We start from the raw sequence: 25104 nt of genomic DNA, 5'->3' as shown, positions 1-25104 counted from the left end.
CTCTGAAACCGTCCCAGCGGACTCGGCGTACGTGAACTCTGCCCGAATACGGGAGTGCACCAGCACCCGGAATACTGCCACGATGTTCTCCAAACACTGCTTCCTGGTCTTGTAAATGGCTACCTTAGCCACTACCAGGAGCAGGTTGACTAGGAGATCCCTAGGCTTATTGTCTCGGGACACTGGGCACCCAAAAATAAAAAGATGAGGGGAAAAACCCAGTCAGAACTGCAGAAGAAGGCTCCTCAAGGTGGATAAGAGGGGCTGCAGTCTGGCGCAGCTCAGATAAATGTGGAATACGGACTCCCGCTCGCCACAGAAGGGACAGGCGGCGGGGGAGTCCGTGAAGTGTGCCAAGTACTCTCCTGTGCTCAGTGCACCATGGAGGACCCTCCAACTCAAATCCCCGGCGGGACGGGGAACCAAAGCTGAATAGAGCTCTCTCCACCGGGGTCTCTCGCCCTCGTTCCCAAGAAATACCCGCCTCCAGATGGTATCTGGGCGGGTGACAAGGGCGAGGTAGTGCACTATATGGAGCACCAGAGAATACAGGACTTTCCTCGGCATGCCGCGAAAATATGCCGGGGACATATCCCCCAACCTGCTGAGGTTGGGGGAGATAGGAGCCCGAGGGGGTTGCCGTGGTTTGGGTTCCACGCAAAGATCCGGAGAGCTGAAGTTGATAGATTGACAAGGCTCTCCGGTCTGCAAAACCCCCTCGATGAAGGTGCGTGAGTCGGGGTGGATTGCATCTTTAATCTCCCGGATCAAACGACGAGGGACACGGGCAGTAAGCATACCCATACGGGGCGCAAGCACCTCTGCGCTTACCCAGTCTCGCCGCTCATAATCCAGGAGATCCCCGACTCTGGTCACTTGCGCCAGGATTAGCCGGCGGCAAATAGAGGGTGAATCCAACATCCGAGCCCCCACTGCCGGATTATACAGCAGGGGCTCGGCGAGGAAATCAACCCCCACCGCCTGTTCATTCCTGGTCACGGAGACCAGTTTCCAGGCCTTTAATAAGTCCCGGTAGTATGCCGGCAGCTCCGAGAGGTTTCTTCCTAAACCCTCGGGCCTGATGATAAACAGTTGCCGGTCATACCTCATACTGCGCAGCAGGCAAAAAAAACTGGTCGCCAGCTGGCACCACTGCGGAGACGTATCCGCGAATAGGTATCTCTGCAGGTATTGGAGGCGGAAAGTGTGTAACTGGGAGCGGACACACACCACTCCCTGTCCACCCTCCTCCAAAGGAAGGCACGCAACCCCCACAGAGACCCAATGCTTCCCCATCCAGAGAAAATCCATCAATCTCCTCTGGATCTTGTTGATAAATTCGGGGGCGGACCCATGGCTATCAGCCGGTGCCAAAGCTGACTGGCCACCAGCTGGTTGATCACCAGGGTTCTTCCCCTAAGGGAAAGCATTCTCGACAGATACACCCATGACCCCAGACGAGCAATGACTCGTTCTTCAAGTTCACTGAAGTTTTCTGGGGCTGGGTCCTCCGCAGCAGACAGGTAGACTCCCAGATATTTGAGAGTATCGCTCCCCCACGAGATATTACGAAACGCGGGGGGCAAAGAGTCCACCTGTAAGGGACCCACCAAAATGCCGGAGCACTTGGACCAGTTGATCCGAGCAGAAGAGGCCGCGGTGTAGACCTCTTGGCATGCTTGTGCCCGCTCCAGATCATCTAGGTCCTGGGCCACGAGGCGCACGTCATCGGCATAAGCCGACAGGACTACCCGCATGCTGGGCTCCCGCAGCACCATAGTTAGTATGGGGAGTGACCCCCGTGAAGTCCGGTGCTCAATCAAGGTATAATGCTGGGTGTGGAACTTATAGCAACCTCAAAGGTGTATGGTCAAGAAGAAAACAATGATCCCCTGTTGATAAGATATCATGTTGCTTTAAAGACGCTGAGGAAGCATATAAACAGACTGATACAGCCACGGAGGCGGGCCCGTTTTGCAGGAAGGAAACCAAATACAAGACATATAGCCCTGTAGGACTACCGTCATGTATTGATAATGTAACCTAAGCCTGCTGCCCTTACCCGCCTGGCGTCTGTGTAGCTCCCTCGTTGGCGTCCCGGTCTGTGCTCCACAGCGGCTGCGCTCCGGAATGGCGTCACCGCTGGCGCCGGCTTGCTTGCTCCGGGACCTCCTGGATACGTCACGAACCGCGGCGAACCCTCACCACCGCAGGGGGAAACAGCCTCGTAGCCAGAAGACAAAACAGGGGATCATTGGCGTGCTCCAACCGAGTATTGAGACAGCAGCAAAAGTAGGTTTGTAGGCGGGCACTGCAAATCAGGATCTCAATCATGTAGTGTAGATAAAATCAGCTTTATTTCGACATATTGCTGGACATCACAAATGATGTCCAGCAATATGTCGAAATAAAGCTGATTTTATCTACACTACATGATTGAGATCCTGATTTGCAGTGCCCGCCTACAAACCTACTTTTGCTGCTCCCGCAGCACCAGCCCGGTGAGCCTCCTCCTCAGTAGGCAGAGGAAGGGCTCGATGGCCAGCGCGTATAGTTGCCCAGACAGGGGACACCCCTGACGTACTCCCCGACCAAACACAAAAGGTGCCGTCAGGGACCAATTAATTTTTACCCGACACTCTGCAGAGGCGTACAGCATCCGGAGAAAGCCCACAAATTGTGGGCCGAAGCCAAACTCCCGCAGGGTCTGCATGAGGTAACGGTGATCCACCCTGTCAAACGCCTTCTCCTGATCTAGGGACACCTCTGCGCGTGGTGTAGCAGGTCCCGGACCAGAAAAATGTTGTCATGAATGCTCCGGCCCGGGACAGTATAGGACTGGTCGGGGTGAATCACCTCTGCCAGCACGGACTTGAGCCTCAGCGAGAGCGCTTTGGCTACGATCTTATATTCCGTGCTGAGCAGTGAGACCGGTCGCCAGTTAGAGATCTGGCGGAGATCCCCCTTCTTCGGCAGCAGAGACAGTATTGCCCGCCGACATGAAAGGGGCATCTCACCAGTCTCCAGGGCTTCGGCCAGGACCTCGGTGAAATCAGGTCCCAGCATCTCCCATAAAAACCGGAAGAACTCCACAGTTAGCCCGTCTAGCACCGGCGCTTTTCCGTGGGACATGAGATTAAGAGCTTCAGAGAGCTCGGCCAGAGTCAAAGGTAACTCAAGCCGCACTCTTCCACCCTCGCCGACCGTGGGAAGCCCCTCCCATAAGACCCTGCACGCATCCGGCTGGATGGACTCCGGAGAGAAAAGATCTACGTAAAACCTCCGGGTTCTGTCCCGGATGCTCTCCGGGTCAGTCAGAGGGGTACCGTCCTCTGCTAGCAAGCAGGTGATATGTTTACGGTTTCCCCTCTTTTTCTCCAGCGCGTAGAAGAGGCGCGACCCACGACCCTCTTCCCGAAGGAAGTGGATGCGGGATCGCACATACGCTCCCCGAGTCTCAGCGAGTGGATTTATTGTTCTGTGTCTCACACTGAATGAAGGTGAAGAACCGGCACCACAGTAGTCAGTCAGTCAGGGTCCAAACGAATCCGGTAATACAAAGGCTTTATTGGTATAAAACATACACTAGGCAGCAGGCTACATCACCACCTCCTCCTCTATGCGTTTCACGCAATTAAGCGCTTCGTCTTGGCGTAGATTTATTGTTCTGTGTCTCACACTGAGCAGCCACTTTACCTTTTGTTTCAACATTGCCCCTTATTCCCTGTAGAGTGTAAGCTCCTATGAGCAGGGCCCTCATTGCCTTCTGTATCTGTGTGTGAATGTTTGTCCTTATTTGCTATATCATTCTGCTTATGTAATACACATAACTGTACCCCTATTTCACCACACTACGGAATATGTTGGCACTTTACAAATAATGGGTGCAAATGACAGGAATGGTGCTCTACCTCAGTAATTATAACAAATACTGTATAGGGCAAAATGCTAATAATCTGAGATTCGAATATAGAAATATTGCATAAAAGATATATCTTATACCACTAATCCCACACAGTGGTGGATACTGGAAGTGACACACCTATTAGGTATTAAACAATGTGAAAATTATCCAAGTGAATATTAACTGTATAAGAAAATGCTATGTCCCTCAATCAACCTTCAACAAAAGAAAGATTCCTCCGGTTTCTCGCATGTATGGATTCCAAAGGAATGAGGGAGCTGAGGACATAAAAAATGTATAGAAAAATAGAAACAAAAACAGAGCTTAAAATAGTACTGTTGGTATAGATGGATAAAAAATAGAAATTCTTCAACGGTTATACTCACATTTCAGTGAGAATCATTGTGCATATCACAATCAGTGATCACATCTCCACACTACCCATTGGTTTTTGGATCATCTCGTATAAAAAGAAGAGAACACCATCGCGCAAATATACAGCATGTACCAAGATTTATACAATTATAAAAAAGCAAGCTTCTCAAATGCACACTTACAATGTGGCTATTCTATGAAGCAATACATGTAAAAACAGATACGTTGAGAAGTGGCAACCTCACCACCTCTGCTACGCAGATCGAAACAGCTGTTTGGTGCCGGCTGGTGCTGCTTCCGGTTGCGCCACCTGGAAACAACGACAGCCTTGAGCAGAGTTCCTCCCTCAATTGGATGTTCCTCTCCTCTCGAACTCTACGCGTTTCGCTTGAGCACAAGCTTCGTCAGGAGTCCTATTCTTCAGCCACATCATAATAGACTTATAAAGGCATCTCTAATTCACCATTGGTTGATTTTGATTGATTCTTTATAGGATTATAAACTCGCAGTTGTTGTATTGCAAGGATGACTGATATGTTAATCCGACCTATTGTGTCTAACCTAGAATTCAATATGCAGTTCCTTTAGAGAATGTTAAGAGCTAATTAAAAACAGGATTACTATATACAGTACTATACTACATTTATATCTAGGTGATCAAAATTACAGTCATAATATATATTTTTACAATGTTTTGTTATGTTTCTTATAATGTTTAATGTATGTGGTTAATACTTACCTGAGTAGTTACTATAAAAAAAAATATATATATATATATATATGTATATATATATTATTAACTATTCAGGTAAGAATTAACCACAGACATGGGGAGCTTCCAAAAGAGTAACAGCAGACAACAGTGTCACATTCATTCACTAGAACTACAGAGGGCTTGATCAGATGAACAGGCATACAAGGTTGTTGCCATCCACTGTATACAGCTGCGACCCCCTTTATGCTAGTGCGGCCGTAGCGGCGTAACTCTGATAACCGCGAGCAGATGCAGTATATTTTCTTTTTTTTCCAGATTATCTTCCGGTATTTTCCGGTATTTTAGCGCTCGTATTATTAGCGCTGTCTGCAATACTGCAATACCGTCTAAAAACTCAGGTGGACGTTCGCGAGCTGTCAAAGTCTAATACAGTAGCAGTTCAACCTACGTCAGTACACAGTCTGTGTGTGCGCGCGCAGTAATTGTAAATTTGCATATTTATACATGCATGTACTGTACAGTATGTCTCATTTGAACATTGTTGAAACGCATAGGTGTGTACTGTAACAGTATCACATTTCGGCGTATACAGCGCTCTTCCCTCGCTCGCCCCCGTACACACACAATTTACTGCACTGCAGTATTTCAACTTCTTATCTACAGTACAGTACACCTCTCCCACACCATTCATTTGAATGGATAGCTTTCTGGCTTTAATCACATTCCTGTCATCACATCCCTGCCTGTATAACGTACAGTGCAGAGCCTGGTTTGATTTCTTCTTCTGTGTTGATTATTAATGCTCATTGGGGGGGAAAAAAGTTCAAGACTGACAAAAAAATTATTTTTTTTGTCGTAATTTTTTATTTTTATTTTCTCGACATGTGCCTACCTGCCTAAAACATCTTGATATTATGATATTCAATCGGTGCTGTTGCTTTTGACTGCGACACTGTGCTTTTGACTGCACATGCTTTATGTGATTTTTATTTATTTGGGGTGTGGGGATGAAATCATTCTGAAAATATTTCTTTGAACTGTTCAAGGATATCCTTAAGGCAGCTTTACCCCCCTGCCCCCCGCACACACACACACAAGGCTCGCTCAAGGATTTCAACCTCTTATCGACACCTCTCTCAGACCATTCATTAATTTTCCTATTGTTGGCTTTGAGTCACATCTCTGCGCCTGCGTGTAATCCTCTCTAGGAAGGGAGATAGTTGATGATTACTGCACATGCATGTATAACCATTCATATGACTCACCCATCCACCAACCCAACCCTTTGAGGCTTTGTTTACGGTAACACTTGCGATGATCTCTTCTCGAATTTGATATGTAAATCTGATTAGCACAGCACTGTGAAATTGAGAGTTAAAAAAACATAATCTGATTCATGTTTTTGATGCAGTAAGTTACCAATTCTCTTGGGGGGGGGGGGGTTCTATGATTATAACTATCGTGAATGTAAAGAAATATTTCTTTTATTTTATCAGGAACAAAAATACAAATATACAAATAATCAATAATACAAAATGCAGTCTTTATTCAGTTCTTCTGTCAGCTGAAAATTGAGGGCCTGTGGATAATCATGAATAATGCACATTGATAATAATAAAAACAGTAATACAAATTTTCCGTCATTACTGTATCTTCTTCCTCATTCTGTAGTTCATTAGAGAGGGGAGGTTTTGTGTAAATCATGACTGCACTTTGGAAACACTTTACTGTACACACAGTTCACACAATTTACACATGATTGTGAAGGGAGCTTTGTGACAGGCTATGAATAATACACCACCAAAGATAACTGGGTTGAACCGGACGAGACTTAGATATGATAAAATATAATTTATTCCTTGAAAAAGGTGAACACACGAGATTATACAAATAACGAACAAAATATAGCACTTACTTAAAGGTTAGGACAAGAAAAGCCATCAGGATACAGGATGGGCCATTTCTTCCATAATTCAGGTTCAGATGTAGACATCACAGCAATACATGAGGATCATCAAGACCATACTGTACCGACACACTTTATTCGAGCAAATACCCGGTATGTACCTGGCAGATACCTGGAATGCGCCGCTCCTCACCTCTGACAAGCCCCGTTGCATTTGCCTTCCCAGCCTGGGTTCATGCCTGGCTGACGGGCGGCTGATCTGTTAAATGATAATGATTAGGATTTAATAGGCTGCAATGCTTCGCGTGTCTACCAGATGGCATAAATTCATGAATTGTAATGCAGTATATATATATGTACTGTGCAGTATTGCAGCCAGCGGGAATAAAATGCTTCAATCCCTGCCGGAAAATAACTCAATGCACTCGGGCAGAAAACAGTCACAAACCTCAATACACCCGGGTATACCCGAATTCGTGGGCCTAGCCGAGCTCGAATAAAGTGTGTCGCCAGTGTACATGAAGACCTTTGAATAAGGGCTGACTCTGGTTTAAATACCATTTCAAACCCTAGATGCCGAGTTGGCTAGAAAAAATCTCTTTGAAGCAGATTTTGGCTTCCATTGTAAGTGTGAAGTATCACACTTAAAAACACTCAGTTCCTTGGTTCCTGCCCCCAGTATAAACAATTAGGGCAGTTACCTTTTGATCACTGGCCTATGCTAATTCTTGCAGGATGCTCTCCCTGCCCTATTAGCATAGCAGAGGGGGGTCTGCATTTTCAGAGCAGATCCAAAATCCCATATACACTGTAAATAACTTCATAACTTCAGTTCAGTGATACTTACTGGCACGCGAGACATAATACATTCCGTCACGCATGACGCTCCCAATGAGACTAAATACTACCGTGTACTACTAAAATTAAGAGAGATATTAATATCTGTCTCTTAGTACTGCTAGACATCATGTGTCTGTAATCCTTATGTGCGAATCAGTCCCACGAATACACATATGTAGCTTTTAGCACGTTCACCCGAGGACATCTCATAATATTCTTATATTTAATAAGGTCACTCATTCTGTAGCCCCACTCCTAAATCAGGGGCGTTTGGCCAGTCTACCAAATGGGGTGTCTGGCAGGATACTATGGTTTGTAAGTGTGATTTATAACACTCACAAACCACTCCAGCTTCATGCAAACAGGTAGAATGGCTGAGCCTTTGATCATGGGTCTGCTTCCTAAACATTTGGTCGCATTCCTTAGTAGACAGGCATCTTTGAGGGTAACTTAAACAAAGGGCTATAATCACTATTCAACTATTAACCCTTGCCCTCCCGGATGGATCCCAGTGTTTGTGTGGTTGCGAACACTGGAACAGAAACAATACATTTTTACAGGGGAATAAACATTTGGATACTGAAGCAAGGTAAAAAACACATTGCTAGACCTCAGTCCAGTTAACCCCTTGCTTCCCAGGTGAGAGTAGAGGGGGGCCAAATGGGGTGTAACCCCTTTAATCCCGGGCCAAATCCCCTCTCTCTTGACAATGATACCCCCCCACTCCCCCTGCCCGTCCTTTTTTCTCTGAAAAGACAAGAAAAGAAAAAATTAGTGCAGTTAGGTGCATATTATGGCATTGTGTACTGTATAGCTACTCCATATTGGACTATGCAGTTAGTACTGTCAAACTAGTCTATACTGGAACTACTGTACTGTATACTGTAACTACTGTTAAATACTTTGTAACCGGATGGCTAGTGCTGCTCTCTCGGGAAAGAAAACGTTTGTGCAGTTACTGTAGGTGCATGCTGTATACTGTAAAACAATCTGTGCCATACATACCTGTATCATACTGTACTTGGTATGCCTGTACTTACCATACTACAGTACAGTACTGTACCATACTACCTTCCTGATGCTTGCCCATTACGCTCTATCACAATGGGCAACACAGTCGCAATATGGTCAATATATTTATTACATCGTTCCACGGTGAGTACATCATTCCAAAAACTCATTATGCCTTTCGCCAATTCATCCTTTTTGGAGGGTTTCACGACTTTTCGGATATGACCTTCAGCTGATGCCAGACCATTTCGATAGGATTGAAGTCTGGCGATCTGTCATTGGAGGGGGAAAAAAAGGAGAATTAGTTAAAGAGATACACACAGTAAACAGTGGGAAAAAATGAGACACGGTTACCGCACTTACTCCACTGGCGTCTTCACCCAGTTGGTACCGCAGGCAAGAACATGCGCTGTTGACGCGGTGTGCTTCGGATCGTTGTCCTGGCAGAAACGGTGACCATCTGGGAATTCACGTGTGATGTATTCCACAATCTCAGGCACAATTTGCTCTTGGAAAAAACTTTATTCATGATTCCTATAACAAGAAAAGAAAAGTGCTCAAAATACTGCACACTAGTACAGTACAGTGCATAAGGCAAAAGTGTGTGACTTATTTTACCTTCAAAGATGACAATGCATCCTGGTCCACGCCTAGAGATGGCACCCCACACATGCATCTTCACTGGGTGTTTTGGACGCGGCTTCATAGATATGTGACCTTTTTTGTGGAATGCAAAGGTGGCAAATCTCTCCAGCGATACAGTAGACTCGTCAGTGAAGATGCAATCCTGAAAAGTTTTTCCACTGTCGATACATGCCTGTGCCTGGACCACTCTCTTGATCTTGTTGACGTCCCTTACCATAGGGTACGCTCTGTAATGACAAGGAATAATTTTATAGGTACTGCACCGACACACTTTATTCGAGCAAATACCCAGTATGTACCTGGCAGATACCTGGGATGCGCCGCTCCTCACCTCTGACAAGCCCCGTTGTGTTTGCCTTCCCAGCCTGGGTTCATGCCTGGCTGACGGGCGGCTGATCTGTTAAATGATAATGATTAGGATTTAATAGGCTGCAATGCTTCGCGTGTCTACCAGATGGCATAAATTCATGAATTTTAATGCAGTATATATATATATACTGTGCAGTATTGCAGCCAGCGGGAATAAAATGCTTCAATCCCTGCCTGGAAAATACCTCAATGCACTCGGGCAGAAAACAGTCACAAACCTCAATACACCCGGGTATACCCGAATTCGTGGGACTAGCCGAGCTCGAATAAAGTGTGTCGCCAGTGTACAGTACAGTTTCTTAAACAACACTTTTAACTCCTGTACTATCCAGTACTAACTTCACACGTCCATAGTTCCATCCAATTCTGCATCTCATCTTCTTTATGAAGGTCTCGGATACAGTGAGATTGTGATTTTTCAGCAGAGTGTCTTTGACCCTTAAGGCACTCTTCTCATCATTCTCTTCACTTATTTTGTCGACCAGAAGAGTTGTCTCCCTACAGTGTAAAGAAAAACAACCATACTGTATAGCATTAGCGCTTATTCACTGCTCTTCCCCTTTAACAATCCTGTAAGTTACAGTACAATAGGCCACAAGGACAGCACATCATTTACAGTAAACAATAATAGATACAGTAGATATACTGTATTATATAGTTATATAAATATACAGCGATATAAACAATAATAGATAGATACACTGTTTTATATAGTTTTATAAATATAATGAGATATAAACAATAATAGTATACTGTGTTTTATAGTTTTATAAATATACAGCGATAACTATAATAATACTTACGCGTAGTTACCGTTGGTGTCCTCGTGCGTTTTTTGGTCTTTCCGTGTGCATGATAGCTCACGGTGGTTGCTGGTACAACGTGGCCAGAAGCACCTAACCAGCATTGGATATCTGCAATTCGTTGTCCTCTCGTGTACATATCCTTAATTCTCATACTGAGATCCTTAGAAATCTTTTTAACAGGCATCGCTGCGAGTAGAAAGAAATACAAGCACAAGAATGTATATTCGATGTTTAGTCGATGTGTATTCAATGTGCAGTGAATCAACAAAATGGCTGGTGTATTTATACTTTAATGAGTCACATTAGAGTACGCCCACTTTTAACACCTGCACCTCGTTGCCATGCATAAAATGTCACACACATTGCACAGCCCACCACTCGATGATCTGTATCTGAGCTTGCCCTTGTCCAGATACTGCATTGTGCCATCTGCTTCTATGGATCAACCCCGATTCTACGGACGCAAGAACCCACTCGCTTCTGCCGTGCCTGTCATGCCGAAAAAGCGAAAGGCGATAGCCGTTTTAAAGCTAGGGCCAAAGTGAAAGGCTTAAAGCTAATAAAGAAAACCTTCTGACGACCCCAAAGGCTAAGAGTTTTAGTACACGTAAGCCTTATTATGTCAAGAAGAAATTCAGTGATGTACACTCAAAGCAAAACAAATGGCAGCCAACCTATCAAACCCGCAGGCCACCTCCTCCATTAATCTTCGATACTCTGCCGCTGCTCTCCCGGAAACCCACAGCCCATCTTCTCCACTACTATTCCACGACGCTGCCGCTTCTCTCCCGGAAACAAAGAGGACAGCTTCTCCATCACTCCTCGCCGCCGCTGCCGCTTCTCTCCCAGAAACCCAGAGGACACCTCCATCACTCCTCGACGACGCTGTCGCTTCTCTCCCGGAAATCCACAGGACACCTCCTCCATCACTCCTCGACGACGCTGCCGCTTATCTCCAGGGAACCCTCATCTCATCCTCTTATGCACCCATCCACCCAGATGTCCACAGCACCCCATGCACAAGATCCAGCTCGTTAGACCGCATGCTGAATGGGTTAAGTGTCGATATCCCTGGGAACTCTATGCTGTTAAAGATATATCTTCTTTTAGAGACCATGCTAAATATGGAATGACGGATGGAGAAAATGGACAAGCAGATGGAGAAGATGGATAAGCGTATGGAGAAGAAAGAGACTGACATAGCGGGGATACATAATTTGCTTGGTTTTCATGCCCCTGTATCTCTGACGCCGAGCAGGATGGTGGCATGGAAGTGATGAATGGGACCTTCAACCTTCCATCACCAAGCGCGCCCCCTCCATCAGAAGAATGTGTTCATGTATGCCGTTGACGAGGATGACATGACAACCCCTTCAAGACCATGCCAGGAGGCAACACTGACAAGGCGACCAAGACAGGAGGAAAGCATCCTCCCGGATAACCTACCCTCGCCCACCGCCACAAGCACACCCGCTCCCAGAATCCAACCCACATACGCTTGCATTGAGACGGTGCCCGACATCATCTTGCGCGAGCTGCCCCAGCCACTCAGGGAGAAGTATAGGTTAACAAGTGGTGGTATACCCCAGAAGTATGCCATGTTAATTTTCAAGCACCACTTGTCCTACTTGGTGTACGGCGGGTGGGCCAACAATGTAAACTACGAAGGAAATCGCGACAAAAGGGCTCTTCCTGAAAATTTACGAAAGACTATTGTGGAGGAATTGCGGCGCTATTTTTCAATTATCGATCCTTTAATGAAAATAGTGAGAGACTCCATTAATGGCATTTTGCGTCATACAAGGAATCGGCCCTGGAAGGACAATCTGCTGCGGATCGGATTCGCGTGACTGTTTAACTGTTGATTAATTTTTTACTTGTTGCTTGTTTTAAATTGTATTAATAAAGAAATGTTTTTACTTACACAAGACCTGCACAACTCCAGACCTCGAGGGCACTTGCGGCCCTCGAGGACTGGAGTTGTGCAGGCCTGACTTACTGTATTCATAAATTGTATTCTTATTAAGCTTACTTAATTGTATTCATAAATAAATGTTTTTACTAACACCATACTGTACACCTGTGCTGTAAATGTTTTAAATTGTATTTTTACATAAATGTTTTTACATACTCCATAAATGTTTTTGTACTTACTCCACCAATAAAAGAAAATGTTGATTTGTTTTAAATTGTTTCATTGTCTCCTTTTATAACAAAATACAGTGTTTCTAGAACATACAGTACAGTACTGTCCAGGCATACTGTACAGTACTGTACTGTATACTGTAGGCATGCGCAGTACATCACAAGAATATTAAAACAATACATGCTGTACGGGTATAGAATACACATACAGTATGTACTGGAATACATGTAGAATAAATGCATACTTTTTATTTTTCGGGTTTATTATACAGTATATATATAAAAAAAAGTATTGTATACTGTCTGAAAACAACAGCATACTGTTTCAGGTTTGCTATGAAGCTCTCAGTTACAGTATTCTATCCTAATCAATAACAACGGCCACTAAACTGTTGACTCTGGTACGTGGTTTTTTAAATCCGATTCAGCAATGTGCAGGCATCGTTACACAAAGCGATATTATCCTTTGAAATCCTTCCATTTGCCGTTTTCTGCATGAGATGACAAAGTTTTCTTTTCTGAGGAAAAATAAAAGTACAAGTTTTACTGTAATGGTCAGTCAGTCCACTAAAGAAGTTCCCACAGTCAGTCCCACCAATAATTTTCTCGGGGGGCGTCTCTTCACATGCGCATGCGCCTACTGTAGATGTGATGACACGCATATGCGTTTCAAGAAGGTTCCAATGCGCATGCGCCTAGCTTTCCACCAATTGTTCAGTATCTACTGTAGAAGCTGCTCAGCCAATGATATTGGCTACATTTTTTCGCGAATTGTGCCTACAATACTGTAATAAAATTACTGTAAAGAACCATAAGCAAAGCGATTGATTACAGGATTACCATATTACAGAACTCACCATAGACTTTGCCAATCAGCTGGCGCCGAGCCACTGCCAGTCTCGTAATCTTGATTATACACGTAGTAGACAGGTGACAGCGGAACTGCTACACCTGTAGTTGACAGCTGATGAGGCTGGAAATCGCTTTGGTACATGCAAGCTTGCTGGTATCTGTACGCGAAATCCTGCTCAGGCTGCAGGTGTCCGAGCGGGGTTGCCGGTCACCAGGTTTTCAGTGACGGTCGGACCGTTATTGGAAGCTGGCGCTGGCGCTGGCCCATTGCTTGCCTGCGACTGACGTTTCTTAGTTGGTTTTAACATGACCTTTCGCCTTTTGAAGTCTCCATGATCAAAGAAACGGGAAAAATTTGATGCTACACACCAATACTCTCCTTTAACACTGGGTGCGGAATCAATACGAAAAAAACACGGATCGATACATAACTTTTTCTTTATTGCATGCTTCCACACATGAGCATCTGGTGAAAATTTGTAAAAGTCATAGTTTTTGATAAAATATTGGTAAATTTGACCAGCTGTTGCCATCTTATCATCAGTTGCATTAATCGCGGCCCATATTAAATAAGCGTACATTATGTCGGGTTTTTGGAACACGGACAGCAGTGGTGCACTCATCTCGGGACTCTCAGGACAATAAAACAACACCAGACACTGTGCATTTATTTTTTAATATGAAAAGCCTAAATTGATACAGTATTGTAACTTCTTCAGTACCAAGGTCATTTCACAATGGACCACTGTGGTATTTTTTAAACACCTGCAAGTCGACACATTACTGAAGCGCATGCGCATTACATTTCATGCATATCTGCCACCTGGCGGATACGCGAAGAATTGCAACCAATTAAATCCGAACCATTATCAATAAACACATCAACCGCGGGTGACGCCGGCATCAATGCAACATGAATACGGCATGAATGCGGTAAAGTGCGTGGCATTCGGGAAAAATCCCCGAAAAAAATCGTAGATGTTGTAGAATAAAATGGGCCGCGGCTGTACATACACTAAATATTAGGCTAGTGTGCTGCCTGAGGGGAATAGCATTTTGGAGTGAGGACACATTATTATACACATATAGACAATTTTGCACATAATACTAATGCAACACATTCTTCATCCAATTACTTGGACTCCGATATGAAATGGAATGGTGAGAGATAAACAGAGAAAGCACAGAATTCGTCTTGTTCATATGTTGGATACATTATTTCTCAAAACTCTCTTATAGTTTACTCTCGAAATGTAAGGGTTCATGCAGATACCAGTATGGGGAACAGAAGTAATTTTTAGTAGCAAACTACCACTGTTATGTGGATTGGCCATACATATAATGTACCGGTAATTTCAATATTTCGATTTCCACAGATATCCACATGGTAAATTTCAGAACCTTTCAGCAGGTTCAATGGTGGAGTATAGACATTAAAATTTAGTATTAAAATCAGTTTGATACAAAATAAATTCCTGCATAATTCGGCCAGTCCTGTGAGGGCAGCCATTAGGATCCCTGAATGCAGGGTTCTGCATTGAATCAGAGTGAAATAAGTGTGTTCATGATTATATTTAAAACTAAATAATCTAATCCATGTGTTGTTGATTACTTATAATAGATGAAGCTGATACATTACATATGGGAAATAGGTCATTCATAAGCATCTCTACTACACTCAATAGATGATGTCAACCTGTATGTGCATGGGTGTGCAGCATGCTGATGGTGGGATGTACACTAGACCAGAAAAGCTCCTAAGTCAATAACAACGTTGAAACCTCTCGGTATTAGGCCTGGGTCCCGCTGCTTCCGACGCCCCCCACAGACTCTCTCCTCATAGTCTGTGTCTGCAGATGCACAGGGGGGGGGAACCCCTGGCAATGAGGAGGGGAGGCTTGCGGGAGCGGGGAAAGCAGCTGCAGCACCAAGGCAACACCCTGCTCCCTCCCTCAGATTCTCTCCTCAAGGAGGCTTTGGGGAGTGGGGAGGCGGGGGAGGGAACCCCCTGGCACACAGTGTGATGGCCCCGCCGCCCGACGTCATTGCCGCGCCCCCCCGACCCGTTTTGGCCACGCCCCCCCTGCTCCAGCTCCATACAGACCGCAGATAGCGGTCAAGTGCCTCTCCACGCGCCGCCTGTCTGCAGTGCGGGCACGTGGTCTGAGGCAGCGGGGCCTTAGCCTTAGAGTCTTGAGTTTATGAATCCAATAAGTCTCTTTCTTAGTGAGGTCTGTATCTCTACTCCCTCCTCTCCAGTGTCTCATAACGTGCCGGATCCCTTGGTACTTTAAACCCAAGGGGTGAGCTTGGTGATGTACACTGAAGTGTCTGGATAGGTTGTGAGTTAGTACTTTCCTTTCAATATTGCTGAGGTGCTCTAGTATACGTGTTTTTAATGAACTAGTGGTTTTCCTGTAACATTTGATTTAAATTGTAGTTTTTCTTGTGATTTAAACTTGCAGGCTCTACATGCAAAACACCCTTAGAATTATTTTATCATGTTGAGCCAATTATCTTTTGTTTGTTTTTTCACAAGCTAAAGCACTCAGTGATTCTACGGTTGTTTTGCATGTAGAGTACCTAATGCTACAGAACTGATTTTTTTATTTTTAACATGATTTTTCATGTTTTACTGCTTTAACAACAACTTCTGCAGCCTGTTTGTCTATCATCATAAAATAATAATCTGTGTCCCAACTGATTGTGATATTTTCTTGCTTTGGCTGTTTTTATTTCTTTGTACACAGCTTGTGCTCTGCTAAAAACATTCTCTCCCCCTCCCCCTTTTCATGTTAAGATACTGTAAAAGTAAAACTTTTTATATTGCTAGCTCTTTGGAACAGGGATTATTGTATAGCTGTACCTATTGAGATTTGTTAATAAACAATATATACAGTATGTGATATTGTAGTATCCTTTTTGTCACTTGTATGGCAGCTATGAACTCCACTAGCGCCTACTAGATAAATTATAATATTAAAACAATATTGAAGCTCCAGTAGCTGTATTAATCTTGGACAAGACCTCTACATTTCCTACTCATTTCTCCTGTCCCATTTGTTGAAACCTATGAGGAACCTTCTGGGGCTCTGTGCACACAAATAAATCTATGAAGAAATCTCTTTTTGATCAGTTAAAAGTTACAACTTGCATTAAATCAATGTAATGTCCCATCCCCCCTTCAAAATAAGCATGCTACCGTATAATTAATGATACTTACCAAACCCTTTAAATTTAAAGTATAATTGACATTTTCCCAAACACTGATTTAGTGTGGCAGGTGGTTGCTATTGCACAAACATAAGACTCAGGAGAATACTTTCTTACAGTAGTGGAGAAAGGAGGGACGTTTAAAGGTCATTGAAAGAGCATTGTTATAAGATCTCCAAACTCCCAATGTTACACACGCAGTGCACTGTGGGCTATCCTTACTAAGAAGTGATATTCCATAAGACATATGCCATGTTTAAAGACACCTTATAGTACATCCCCATTCAAGTGAAAGGCCCCACAAAGGGCTATATTTACTAAGCTGTGGGACTTCATAAGACAACTTGCAGCCCGTTCACTTGAAGACCATATTTACTAAGCCGTGCTGGAAGGTGTCTTGCGGAGTAGCATGGCTTAGCAAATATGGCCCTGTGTGTTTCTCGTTTTCAGTTAAATCCCAAACGCCAGCACTGTTTTAAAGATTGTAATCCGTGATATTTTACCTAGTGACATTTTTTAAATGTTTGCCTAGATTTACCAAGCGTAAAACGCGTCATAACCCAGTGTCATTTTATTTTGACGCTACAGAACACTAGTCATTACTGCTACTTTCTCTCGTATTTGGGGTGTGTATAAATGCTGCTACAGATGTAGTAAGGCTGCGATTATAGTTGCGGCGTGTGCGCACGCGACTGAGTGCATGACGTCACGCGGGCCTGTCGCACATGTGAAACATGCACTGAGGCTGGAGGCGATGGGGAGGTGTGGCGGACGCATCTCATTGGCTAAACCACTCACGTGACACGGCAGTCGCGTGAAAAAATAATTCCATTTATTTTCAAAAATCGCTTGTGTGGTCGCTGTGCAGCGCTCGCGCGCACTATGAGTGGCCTCATTGAGGAACACACATTTGTACTCGCAATGTCGCACGCAGACTAGGGCTTGTTTTATAGTTGAACAAAAAGAACGATTCCTGCGCTCCTACCAATTAGGCTAAAATAAAATAATAATCTCATGAAAAAGGGTATTTTGTTTTTATAGTTGGCCTGTGCGAACGCTCGTGCACGTGACGCACACTTTTTGTGTGTACGGGTCCGTGCTGTGAGCGTCAGGCTTGGAAGCTGTTACTGTGTGTGTGTTTGTCACTGTGAAGCAGCCACTGTGTGTGTGTGTGTGTGTGTGTGTGTGTGTGTGTGTGTGTGTGTGTGTGTGTGTGTGTGTGTGTGTGTGTCTGTCTGTCTGTCTGTCTGTCTGTCTGTCACTGGAGCGCTGTGTGTGTGTCACTTGGAAGCTGTCAGTGTGTGTGTGTGATAAATTATTACAATTATTATAAATAAATTGATAAATATATACACACATACATACATACATACATAGTAGCCTCACTCGCACGTGAAAACATACTTTTCGGAGTCTTCCCCCCAATCGGCCGGCTCCACGCTCACTGCCGTGTGCGTGCGCGCGCGCAGCCCTAGTATAGAACGGCTGGCTATCCACAGCCAATTAAATGTGCCGCGCACAGCGGAGCAAGCGCGCGCACTATATTACGGGCCTAAGACTTACTGTCCCCAGCACCGTGGCTGTATGGGACAGTGTCTGCCAAGGTTAAATGTGCCTTTTTTTTTTTTGTTAGAAGGTTTTATGAAGGTATCAAACTTTCAATCTGTTAACGGGATCCGTATGCTACTGGTGTAAACAGTGTTTGTCATAATGAAGTGTAGCATTGACCGACTGTACACTTTCAAGTAGAGAATGTACATACAGCTGTGTGATGATATCCCATGCAGCATTTCTTATTTTAAGGATATGATTATCTGTTTCTCATGCTGGATCAAGACTCTGTTTGATGTTTTGGTACTTTGACTTTGAAGTGTATAAAAAGGCTCAGTAATGGCACATTTTATCCCCTCCAGGTGCCGGAGGAAAGACTAATGCCATTAATTTAGTGTTGGCACACACCATAACAATCTGTGTGCTCCAGGCTGTGGTTTACAAAGGAGATATATTATCCAGCAATGTGCCTCAATCTTTTCACAATTTTCCACCTCTTATTTTTTTTTTTTATAGGTCTCAGTGAGACTTTAGAAAAGGACTCAAGGTGACCCTTTAAAAATGCAATACATGAAGCAATTTATTTTTTGCAAATTTATTTTACATAGGATTGAAGCAGATGGTCTGCAGAGATGAACCTCGTTCATTTCAGCTCCGGGGAACCCTTGCTTCCGGAGATACAAACCTCCGTAGTAGGTGCGCGCTAGCTACTCTGGCTGAGCTAGCTGGACTTTAAAGTTTAAAGCTCCCGTGTCACACGAGCCAATAGGCAGCCGAAACCTGATGACGTCATGGGTTTCTATTGGTCCACAGGGCCCAGGAGTTTTAAAACTCCGAAATTAGCTGTGCATAGCAGCTACCATCACCCCTTACATGGAGGATCCGGGACCTCTGTCGCCGGAACTGAAATTAGTGAGGGTTCAGCTCAGGAGACCCCCTGCTTCAATCTTATGTTAAAAATAAAAAAGATTCGCCCCCAAAAATTATTTGCTTAGGTTGCCTCTTTAATTGGTCACTGACATGGGCATTGTACATAGTCCTAGGGCCCCATCGTCTCATTATCATTGCGTTTGCATTCTAGTTAATGTATACTTTATATTGTCCATATGCATATGTACAGAGATACATAGGAGTTCATTGAAAAGTTGCATTTTCTATGCAGCTCTTACGTCTAATTGCTAAATACAAAGGTCAAAATGTGCGACCTTGAACTTCACAGTTCAATCAGTGAGTCTCAGGAAGCTTTCTGTGACTCACTGGTTTATTACAACAGGGTGTCGCTTAAAAATAATTTTTTGTTCAATAACAATTTCAGTTTCAATTAAAGATAAACAAAGAAAATAAAGTGTAGACATTAAAATACATGTAAAATAAAGGGAGGAGTAAGGAAATCACTTTTGTTCCAGAAGTGTCAATATCCAATATTTTTTTTTTTTTTAAACCATTTAATGTTTTACTTTAAGAGATCTCTTGCTGCCCTTTCCAAATCTATTTATATTTTTTTAATGTGATGTTCCGTTCAGAAGATATGTTTGAAATATTAAGTGTCTGGAAGGTTAAAATGGAGCCCCCCGCATAGCCCAGCGCAGTCTAAAGACTACCATGGTAATCCAAAAAGAAAATTATTATTTTTAACCATAAAAAAAACATTTTTAATTGGGGGGTAAAAAAAAAGAAGCTGGACATGCTCAGGGGACAAGATACTAACATTATAATAGTTAAACTTCTATGGGCTTCTGTGGAGATTACTGCTTTAATACACGTATTAACTGAAACTCTACACAAATATCCAGTCACAATATGCTACAGAACACCACTTTTTATTCACTCTCACTTCAAAATATCAGGAAATTGTTTCTTTTAAAACCTGCCGTGGCTCTCAGCCATTTTCATCACACGCGTCGCTGTCAAATCCTCCAGCAGTTTTTCATTTTGGAGAAACTTGACGTAAACAATTTTTTCAAGGTCCCTTAAATATTCTAGGAAATGTCTGTTAACTCATGCCATAACTTATTTACCTCATTTGGTAACATATTGTGTATTCAATTAAATGTGGTGTGCTTTTTCCTAACTGGCTTTCGGCCTAAAGTTGAAAAAAAAAACGATGAAATACTGTATATTCCAAATGATAAAAATAATGTGTCGCATATCAAAGCACTTTGATGAGGTTTGCAGTATATTACAATCTTGTTTTGCTTTCCTTTTCTGTTATCAGGGCAGCAAATTTTAAGAACTTCACATTTATCCAGCTGAACGAAGAGTTCTCCCGTGGAAAGGGATTAGATGTTGGAGCTCGGGCCTGGAAAGGAAATAATGTCCTTCTGTTCTTTTGTGATGTAGACATCTACTTCAATGCAGAGTTTCTTAATACCTGCAGAATAAATACACAGCCAGGTAAGGGCAATGCCAGCTCTGCAATCAACTTCTGAGTTCTTTATCTGACATAGTACATAGTACATCTCTGTGCTTTTTTGTCTTTATTTATAATAACTAGGGCTCAGCCCATGCTTGCTTCTTTGCGCCAACATCGCCCTCTGCAAAATAATTATGAGTGACTTTTTTCCCCGTCTTCTCTCTTTCTTTCCTCCTTTTCTATCTTCCCCCATCTCTCTTTCTTCCTTCCTTTTCTCTCTTCCCCCCATCTCTTTCTTCCCTCCTTTTCTCTCTTCCCCCCATCTCTTTCTTCCCTCCTTTTCTCTCTTCCCCCCATCTCTTTTCTCCACTGCATGTTTCATTTAATACAATATGATGTCATCAATTCTTTCCACCTCTGTGTCCTCCAGCATTCTTGCTTTCTCCTTACAAGTCAACTAGCTTTCTTTCTTTGTCTGTTTTCTGTCTAAACTTTAGAGCTATCTGACCCTCCATATCTGCCACCAGGCCATGTGTGTATTATATAACCCATGAGCTACATCTCCCGAAGGGGCGGCCAATTTTTTTTTATATATAATATAGTAAGATAGTATTTTTCCTTGTATAGCACTGCGGTGTAGTGCAAACAGTTTGACCCATGTTCCCTGTGGTGCTATTCCATAGAATACCTGCTCCGGAAGACACCTTAGATACCTTCAATACTATTCAACTGTAACCATTTAGCAGGTACACTACATGTTTATGACTCTTGTAAGACCAGCTGGTACTATATTACACAAGGTTTTCTGTGTGTGTGTAAGATGCATAGGTTATGGGACTTCCATAGGAAGTGTTTGGAAGTACATTGGTCCAGCACGAGTAGAGGAACAACAGTGCTACCTATTTTATGCCAAGATGTATTTCACTGTAGTTGTCGTACGCTTGAATAGAAAGGTGTGAACCTGTCCTACTTTGTTTTGGAAACATTTTTATACATTTGTAAAAAAATAAAAAGCAAAATTAGTAAATATTGGAGCAAAGGCAAAATGCTGATTGTCAGATTTAAATGAGCACTTCTAATAATAATAATATTTTTTTCTTCTATGCAGTGCTGTAAATAGAATTTAGCAGTCATAATTAGTCCCTGCCCTATTAAGCTTAGAATCTAAACGTGGTGCCTCAGGCACACATCTCAATTAGTTGTGAATATTTTTATGTGCATTTTTGTGAATATCAATATTCAATGATTCTGGTCTAAGAAGTACTGCTTGTTTGGTAACATAGAAACATCCTTTTTAGAAGAGGGGAAGGAAGTCTTGGATATTGAGATTATGACCCATAAAATCTAAGCGGTGCTGTTCCATAAAACACCTGCTAGCCCATTCAGGTGAAACGGCCATAAGATGCCCCATGGAAAAGTACTGCTTAGTAATTATAGGCCTATGTCAAGAGCCCTGTTATTTGTACTGAACATCTGTAAATTACAGAGTAGTTACTACTGTATGTGCCAAGTTACCTGCTCCATTGTGGACTGAGGCAGCACAAATCTTCACTCTGAAAAGAAACAAATATCTTGATTGATTGTGAGGATGATACCTTACTGATGTGGCTTTATTTTGCATTTGAATATTTTTTACTAAAAACAAATAAAGTTGTATTAAAGCTGCAGACCAAGCAATATCCTGCATCTGTGGGGTTTGTTTTTTAATAATTAAGTTCTGAACTATGAGAAAATACATGTAGCATTTTTTTTAAACAACTCTAAATTACATTTTAATGTATTATAATTTAACAATACGTAATAAAGATAAATGTGGCGCCTTATAATGCACGTTTAGTAGCAAAAACTACTACAGTATATCATTTTACAAGAAAGATAAACATACAACCATTTGGTGGTGTGTTACACGATAAATATCCTTTGTGGTATCCAACGGTGATGGTAGTAAAGTATTGAGTGCATGAAATAGAAGAAAGAACACACATAGCATAATACTGTAGGTGAATGGAAACTGAGTCCATTCAAAAATCCAATAATATTCTGCTGCACTAGGTGAAAGCCCTACTTACTAGACATAAGGTGGTAATAGGCGGTGGATAATGTCAGAGTATCCCCTCTCGCTCATGACACGTCTGCTACAGAATGATTTGCTGTTGTCCGACTGCCCACCGGTCCGTGGCATACCACTCTGATTGTCACCGCCGTTGGATGTCTCTCCTGCTGGGCTGTAACGAGTGTGCATTGGTATCGGAGTACTCCGTCGTCGGGTTTCACTCTCGGCTACCTCACAAGTCTGCTGGTTCTGGTATATGCTGAGTCAAAGCCTTTAGTCTGAAGTCTCTTCTATGATACAATGCTGAGACACAGGCTGCTGCAGAAGTAATAGGATTAACCATACGCGTTTCGAGAATCAGTCTCTTCGTCAGCGGTGTGATAATTTAACAAGCATTTTTTTGTTTCTATAGCAACCATTTGCAAAGTCACATCCCCTTCCTCTTCTGAAACAGGCTCTGGCACACCCCTTTTTGAGCCCCACCCTCTCTCTAACAGTGCACCAATTGTATGTAGTGACTGCCTGGTCACATGATCTTCCCCACAGAACTTTGCCCTCCTCCACTGCACTGTCATTTAGTGAACCCCTGAGCTGAATCTTCACAAGAGAACGGGTCGATCGGCAACTTAGCTAATTACTTATCATTCTGTGGATTGTATTTATGCACATATTAAAGGGGGAAAGAAAGGCAGCTTGGACTGCTGCTTTAATACAATTTATATCAGTGAAGCACAGATGGTGGTTGAAATGTTTTGGTATGATAGAGCACAGGGTACCACTACACGGTTTTCTTATTATTTTGTTAACATATAGGATAGTGGTTCTCCACTTTTTTTTTTTAACATTATGCTCCCCCCTGCTAGAAAATATTTTTCTGCGAACCCCTGATACATACAGATGCCGTTGCCAGTTTTAGACTACTTGACTTGGAAAATCTGTGGCTATCTCGCAGTAACTCGTGAGATGGTCCAGAGAAGGCTGAAATGGCCCATCGGATTAACACAGCGGGGGTCCCTGCATAGCCCAGTAGGATTCACACAACCCTGCTGTGTTAATCCGATGGGCCATTAGTTTGGCTGCAGAAATCTCGCAGCGAGTTGGAGAATACTTACAGCGTTACTGCGAGATAGCCACAGATTTTACATGGCAAATGGTCTAAAACCGGCGGCTGCAGCTGTAAATCTTATTGCCTACTCAAACTATTCCTAACAAAACAGTTTGACCGATCCCAGGCACTATTGTGTCCTGAGCTTGTGGGGGAAACACAGACCTAATGAGGTGCAGTTCAGTGTTTGCAGACAGTATGGGTGGTAGAGCTGTCAATTACTGTGGGAGCTTCCAAAGTCACGCCCCACAATGCCTTGCTGCTGCAAAACTCCTGCTGTAATTGAAAGCCCATGCTAAGGTACAGTTTGGGGCCGTACTAAGTGCGCAGACCCCACATGGGCTCAGGAACTCACTATACTGCCTGGAATCCACCATTACAGATTTTCTGGGGGTTGAACTCCATGGAGATACCTTACGAACCCCTAGGGGATTACAAACACCCTGTTGAGAATAACTGAAAACGGGGGTCTCTCTTATTGTATTTTTAAACCTCACCATTCCACTCTTAAAAGCACAAATGCATAATAATGCTTTTTAACATGATGTCTAAAGAATGTTGCCCACTTGTTTAGATGAATTGGATTGTCCTGCTTTTACGCACAGGACCACTACTCTATTCTGAAACTGTGACTACGGAGTAATGTTGAAAGGATGAACAGTCCCAACGTAAGCTAACAATTTGCACTTTGTTTGATTTTTAGGGAAAAGAGTTTTCTACCCAGTACTTTTCAGCCAGTATAATCCTGCTATAGTTTATGGGCATCACGACGCGATTCCTTCCAAAGACCAACAACTGGTAAGTGATGTGCGGACATATTGAGGTCATGATATCAATGCAGGCTTTGTCTTCTCTTCTTTCACCTCAGAGGATAAGCACTTTTGCAAGTGTTGGGCTTCCAAACCTGGCCAATTCAAACAACTGGGGATTTGGGATTTATGTACTGGGTATTTAGATTTATGAAAATCATAACATCTTTGCAGAAAGGTAGCCACTATGCCACTGCCACGTCGGTAACCATAGTAATGCTAATAGGCCTAGCCTTCAATGCAACAATTACATCAGTGTCTATGCCTCTAACATTCTGTCATAGGAGTAGTTGCTACACTAATTTTTCTTTTTCAGTTTTGTGTATCAGCCCAAAATGTGTCTGTAAAAGACACACAAGGCCATATTTACTAAGGAGTGCTACTCCATAAAAGACACCTTCCATGCTGGAAGGCAGCTTACTGCCCTATTCACGCGAATGGGCCATAATGGC

The 25104-nt window shown here is 43.2% G+C and overlaps 1 protein-coding gene across 3 annotated transcripts in view; it reads left to right on the top strand.

Moving 5' to 3' along the window:
• CSGALNACT1 (chondroitin sulfate N-acetylgalactosaminyltransferase 1) overlaps positions 1 to 25104 on the top strand; it is a 438610-nt gene that overhangs the window by 390046 nt on the left and 23460 nt on the right. For all 3 annotated transcript variants that reach the window (XM_075605292.1, XM_075605275.1, XM_075605285.1), the window contains 2 exons: positions 20548 to 20726; positions 24547 to 24641. In XM_075605292.1, the coding sequence (XP_075461407.1) occupies positions 20548 to 20726; positions 24547 to 24641 (274 nt within the window). The remainder of the gene's footprint in view (positions 1 to 20547; positions 20727 to 24546; positions 24642 to 25104) is intronic.

This window comes from Ascaphus truei, chromosome 1, assembly GCF_040206685.1.
Source record: "Ascaphus truei isolate aAscTru1 chromosome 1, aAscTru1.hap1, whole genome shotgun sequence".
NCBI lineage: Eukaryota > Metazoa > Chordata > Amphibia > Anura > Ascaphidae > Ascaphus > Ascaphus truei.
Note: the sequence above shows the minus strand (reverse complement) of the source record. Positions and strands in the feature narration are given on the sequence as shown.